This window comes from Bombina bombina, chromosome 5 (genome assembly GCF_027579735.1).
Source record: "Bombina bombina isolate aBomBom1 chromosome 5, aBomBom1.pri, whole genome shotgun sequence".
In the NCBI taxonomy this organism is placed as follows: Eukaryota; Metazoa; Chordata; class Amphibia; order Anura; family Bombinatoridae; genus Bombina; species Bombina bombina.
The window spans coordinates 22,963,955-22,970,285 of NC_069503.1; the positions used below are offsets into that span (position 1 = coordinate 22,963,955).

General features: G+C 45.1%; 1 protein-coding gene across 1 annotated transcript; it reads right to left on the reverse strand.

Moving 5' to 3' along the window:
• Positions 1 to 1,762: 1,762 nt before the first annotated feature.
• Positions 1,763 to 6,039, reverse strand: LOC128659712 (unconventional myosin-Id-like). Its single transcript, XM_053713284.1, has one exon. It carries the CDS (start codon positions 4,987 to 4,989, stop codon positions 1,981 to 1,983), a length of 3,009 nt encoding a protein of 1,002 aa, XP_053569259.1. The 5' UTR covers positions 4,990 to 6,039; the 3' UTR covers positions 1,763 to 1,980.
• Positions 6,040 to 6,331: the final 292 nt, after the last annotated feature.

Here is a 6,331-nt window from a genome sequence, read left to right on the forward strand (position 1 = left end):
TTGATAAACCATACGTTACGCAGAGGTTTAATGTTCTCAGCGATTATCCGAATGAGGATTGGGAGGAGGGTGTTTCATTTTCATCGCTTGTGCCCCGTGATGGAGGTAGCTGCAGTTGCAAGTTGTTGAAGAAATCTTTTTCGTCTGCTCCTGGTCTGAAGATAACAGTCTTGTTATTATTGTTGGCTATGATAGAAACAGGAAATCCCCAACGATACTGGATCTTGTGAGATCTTAATATAGATGTTATGTGGCCCAATTCTCTCCTCTTCTGAAGTGTCACTGGTGACAAGTCAGTAAAGAGTTGTATCTCTGCTCCAGCGTGAGTTATAGGGTGTTTGCGCCTTGCTTCTTGGATGATCTCTTCCTTATCCTTAAAGCTAAGGAATTTGACTATTATGTCTCTTGGCGGGGCTTTGCTGGGAGGTCTGGGCCTGAGTGCCCTTTCAAGTGGTACGTCTGGAGCCGAGGGATTTCCTTTAATGATTCGAAAGAGGGCCTGTAGATAACCTTCAATCCCCTGTTGGAGGACTGTTTCAGAGACTCCGCGAATGCGCAGGTTATTCCTGCGGCCTCTATTGTCGAGGTCCTCAATTTTATCGTTAAGGAATTGTAGATTGTCTGTGTGATGTTGCAGCACAGTAGAATTCTGCTTTATGGTGGCAGATGCGGTGCTGAAATTAGACTCAACCTTAAGTATCCTCGAATCTAGCGCAGATACGTCTTTTCTGAGGTCCCCGAATAAGGTTTTCATCTCCTGCATAAAACCGTTAATATCCTCTTTAGAGGATAAATGTACAATGTCCTCTTTAGTAAGATATGGTGAGTGAGGAGCTTCAGTATTGAGAGAGGAGGTCTGTGACAACGCCATTTCTTCCCTACTCATAGATTTGACTGTATCTACTGGTTTTAGATATTGGGAAAGTGGCTTAGAGTTTTTTGATCTGTCAGTCCTGCTCTGTCTCTTATTAGGCATTACCCACTCGTTTTTTTGTTTGTTTTTTTAAAAGGTTAAAGATATGCCTCTGGGGATTGTGTTCTTAATAACCAAACACTAGCTGTGTATTTATGTGGACAGAAAGCCTGTGTATAATTGCCCCCAAGAGAGCAGACCCCTGAATCCTATGAGCGCAGACACCAATCTGATTGTTCTCACAACTGGGCTTACACGCAGCCTCACCACCAGCAAACACAGAGCCCCTGGGAACAACCTCCTGCCTTCGTCGGACACAATCCTGTGTCTCCTTTCTCTAGGTTGTTTGCGCTGACCACACGAGCGGTCCCTCCAACAGCGGTCCTCCTCCGGTTCTTGAGGTCGGTAGCAGCGGTGAGCAAGAGGCCTCCCCTGATGACGGCGGCTGATGACGATGGCGGTGCGCTCGGCGCGGATGTGGGCCTAGACTATCTGCCGCTCAAAAAGGTATGTGCCGCCTTGCTGCGATCGAGCCTCTCAAGCTTGTCAGGACCCCTGTTACCTTAGGATCAGATGCGGGGTCAGCGCCTTTAATGAGCCTTTGTTCGCCGCTAGGTCTCTAGTGCAGGTCCGGTGCTTCCCGCTCACAAGTAGGCCTCTTAGGATCGCAGAATTAGTGCTGCAGCATGCTGCTCCTTTCAAGCTTAAAGGGTAAGCGGCTGATGACAGAGATGATATCTTGGTTCACTCACTATTAGTTAAGCTATTTTTTTTTTTTTTTTTTTTTTTTTTTTTTTTTAGTATAAATTTATTTTATTCAGGAAAAATAAACTGTCAGATCTGACACAATCATGTACAAGCTTTTATAGGCAGACAGGATGAAATATATATCATTAAACTAGCACGTATTGAGTGCCAACTGTACCCTCTGACATCTGAAGAGATTTTAAAGGGATCCAGTCCCCACATCCAAACAAATCAGACCTGGCAAGGGTCCAGTTTTGGCTAGCTATTAAGGCACAATACAGAGATACTCAGTATCCTTTTAAGATCCAGGCATGTGCTGGTTAATTGGCTGGCACAATAAGGGTGAAGCCGGTACGACTTTTGGTGAAGCTGGGCTGTGATTGGTTGATTTTTGTTTCCACTGCAATGGAGCAGGACTTTCCATGTTGGCTACACTGCACCGGATGTGACACTGTGACCTGCAGACGCCTCTTCTCACTCTTGAAGTGGTTAGCCAAAACGCCAACCAGCTCCCCTACAAGGCTCTCATTTTGGGCCTGCCCAATAGAGTCCAGACACACAATCAGGTCTTTGTGATCCTTTGTGTGGAAGACCACAAGCTGATCCTTTCCATTTGTCACACTGATGCCGGATACATTATAAAGTGGTGTGCTGCTCATCACTTTATACTGTTTTTCCGGATCCATCTTGTACAAGTGGCGGTCTGTGATAAAGATGGCGCGGTCTTCTACCTTATTAAATCTGTTCACCTTGCGCACGTGGATTGAAAACAGAGCTTGCATGTACTTGTCTTTCCTCTGCAGCTCATTAGCCCGAGACACAAATAAGTTCTGATTGTTTGAAGTCAGGTAGCTTCCTTCCCAATGTCTCTGGAGGCCCATGTCAGTTCGATGACCTTTCAAATTCTCCAAGGCAGCCACTTTAGCCCTGACCTTTGGTATCTCTGCTGGGGGCAGACTTTTAATGAGATGGAATGCTCTCCACCTAAGGTGTATATTCTGCAGGGCCTCTTGGAACCGGCGGAGCACTTTAGGTGGTGTTGGCCACTTGACATGTTTCCCATAATCTCGACTGTTTCGTACTCCATTGAACCTGCGGATCACTTCCTGGATGTAAGATTTTACCTTGTATATTCTATAGTGACGCAATATTGTAAGAGCTGCCCGTGTCCTCTTATAACGACGGCGAGCAAGGGTTCCCCTCCAAACCTTTTGCAGGAAGAGTATGATTCGGATCAGCATCTCACTGCGTTTCTCCTCTAGTGAGAACAATGTGCGTGGTGTGCGTATAAACACCTTGGTTTTGCCATAGGCCACATCTTGATGAAAGCCAGTCTCCTCCAGGAGCTTCTGCACAGCCACACGATCAGACGGGAACTCATGGTTAGGCCACGTGAGCTGGGAGATCATCTTGTACCTGTGAAGGAACCTCTCATACACCTGGCGATAAGCAAATCCAGCTCTCCGCACACGCACATTCTCCAGCAGCCCCAGATACTCCACTTGGTGGCGGCAGCGCTCAGGGTCAAACAAGGAGGGAGACTTTTTGTCATTTGGTTTGATGCAGCGAACATAGTATGGCTCCTTGGATGCCAAGTTGTCCACAAGAGCAATCATGGAGTTTTTGAATAGGGTGGCAGCTGTAAGGGGACGTTTGGTGACCTCTGTGATGCTTAGCTTGCCCTCAGGCCACATGGTTTTCAGTACTGGATTAGAGCTGTTATACATCAACCTCTTGAAGTCCTGGAATAGTGTATCCTTGTTTTTATCTATGAAGCCCAATAGGGAGTAGAGAACATCTCCAGCATAGTGTCGAATGCGGAAATCTCTGTCATACTCCAGGGCTTTGTCAGTGGCACAGACCTTTCTGCTAGAATAGTGTGCGTGTTTCCCCAGCTGCTTGTTGAGCGCTTCTAGGAACATGGCGTCTGTCACTTTCCCCACGTTCATGCAGGCGTCATCCAGCAAGGAGATTATTCCTTTGTGCTGCTGCTCAACCAGGTCCACAATGATTTGGTTATTGAAATAGTCTATATGTTTCCATGGGATCCCTTCTCTCTGATATTCCTCCTGTTCCTGCTTTAGAACCAGCTGTATAAACAGTTGCTGCAGCTTCTCGTTACAGTAATTAATACAGAACTGTTCAAAGCTGTTGTTGTCAAAGATCTCAAATCCGTATATGTCCAGTACACCTATCACCGTGTTCTTCCCATGGAGTGTTGGATCTTGTTGCTTCACTTCAATCACATCATTAATGCGACTCACAATCCAGCAGAAGAGACGCTCATAGATAGCCTTGCTGAATGCATCTCTCCCGTAGCTGGCCTCCTTCTCTGTGTGTTGTTTGTCTATGACATCCCGCCCCGTGGCTACTGTTCTGAAGAGCAGTGCTTTTTCAAGGAGCTCAGCACGAGAGCCCAGTAGGTCAGCCACTACTGACACCACTTTGCCATTCTCGATGAGAGTGACATCTCCATCTAAAACAAACTTAAGGTTCCCCAGATGTAGGATGGATGCCAAAATTTTGTAGACAGTTTGAATCTCTTCTGGCTTAAATCCAATCACCTTCATAGCCTCAGAGACCTCTCTGAACTCTGCAGAATCGTTAATAGAAGATTTGAGTTGTGCTCCTGTGCGGGTGTAAGTGTATACTGAGATATCTTTCTGCAGATGGAGGGAACGAAGCACCTGATCTGTGGATCCCAAAATCATCTGGTAGAATGAGTGGAAGTTCCTCTCTCCCGATTGCTGAACTATAACACGAGACTTTTCTAGTAAGTAATTACTGATGTGACCCCCAATAGGATCTCCTTTGAAATCAAAGTTAATATCCATGTATTTCCCAAATCGGCTGGAGTTGTCATTTCTAGTAGTTTTTGCATTTCCAAAAGCCTCCAAGACACAATTAGATTTCAGCAACATGTTCTTCACCCTCTCCACCTCAGCTCTCTGGCTAGGATTGGTGATCGCTGCAATGTACTGCATGATGTATTTGCTGGCCTCCGTTTTTCCGGCTCCACTCTCCCCTGATATTACTATACATGTGTCCTTACACCGCCTCTTCATGGCCTTATAAGCAGCGTCTGCGATGGAAAACAGATGAGGGGGTCTTTCGTAAAGTTCCCTCCCTTTATATTTCTCAATAGTATCTTTCCCATAAATGGGGAGACTCTTGTAGGGGTTTACAGACACCACAACCTCTCCGATGAATGTGTAGATCCTGCCCTTCTCAAATCTGAGTTTCAAGTTTTCCATGAATTCTGGTAATGTGACGTTGTCCATAAGAACAAAATCTGCTTTTCCATACTGCAACCCCTCCTGTTCTGCCATGTCTGCTTCCAGGAACGTCAAAAACAATCATACAAAACTACACAACAATAAAGATACACACTTCTACTACTCAAACTTGCAAATGCATATAGACCTTTAACAACTGTACAGCAAGCATACAATATTACAGACTAACCAATGAATAGACAACCACACCACATAATACACAACACTATAGCCTAGTGCCTGCAAGGTGTCACTGTTACACACAAAAGGCTGTCACAGTCTCAGGCAGTTTCTCTGACACACTCTCCTTTTCAAACTGTGTTTACCCTGGCACGCCCTTAATAACACATAGTCACATAATCGTTATCATCCATGCACTTTATCATTGTCCTTATCTTCTACATTAAGTCTCAAGGGGTGTATCTGCTCTTTCAACAGCTAAAGTGACTGGCCACTTTAAAGTGATGTTTCTCAGGGGTACAGAGGAAACATCTGCATTAAGGATCTGTAGTTGCAGGTGGATGCCTTGCAGCCATGCAGGTGAGAGTCCACTGTATGGCTATAAAACTAAAGGCGAGTTTCTTTTTGTGGGTGTTTGCCCAAAAGTTCAGGTATATTTTCTCAGGGATGTGCTTCAAGGTGCAGCTTTCGGTGATGCTATTCAAATTGATGTGTTCTGTAATGTCTCTGCATGATGATCTGTCTCGTTTGGGAGTCAGACTGGAAGTGGGATGTCTGACTCAGAGTTGAGTTTTTGGTGTCTCTTTTAGATTCCTCTCCCAAAGTTTTTTTCCACGTAATCGATTAGTGTGCAGGTTAATCTGTCGTGCTGATAAGGGTACAGGCGGCACAGGCTGTATCTTTAAGGGATGTCTTTCAAATTTAAGGAAGAATTCATTTAAGTTTAATTTGTAGTCTTTTTTTTAACGTTTTGGTCTAGGTATCGTGACTGAATAGCTGGTTGGTTTCGTGTGCGCCCCTCCCCTGTGTATATAGCTCTGAATAAACTGTGGATAATCCACTGAAAAACCAGGAAGACAGAAAAGAGTGTGGGAGAGGTAAGGGGTGGAGAGATAGGAGGGAAAATACGGAGAGGTGAGAGCAGGGAAAGAAACGACGAGAAGGGGGGGAGGATGAGAAGTCAGTTAAGCTATTTTTATGCCATATCAAGCTAGTTTGCCAGTTTTGGAAGCAGGAGCCCTTCTAGTGTGTGGCCATCTTCCAGCGTGGCCAGACTCCGCCCCACTAGAAAAATTTATCATAAGATATGGCGTAAATATCTCTATTGGTGTGAATCCATGGGCTACTTATGGAATAGAGTTAGGATTCCTAGAATTTTGTCTTTTCTCCAAGAGGGTTTGGAGAAAGGTTTATCGTCAAGTTCCCTAAAGGTTAA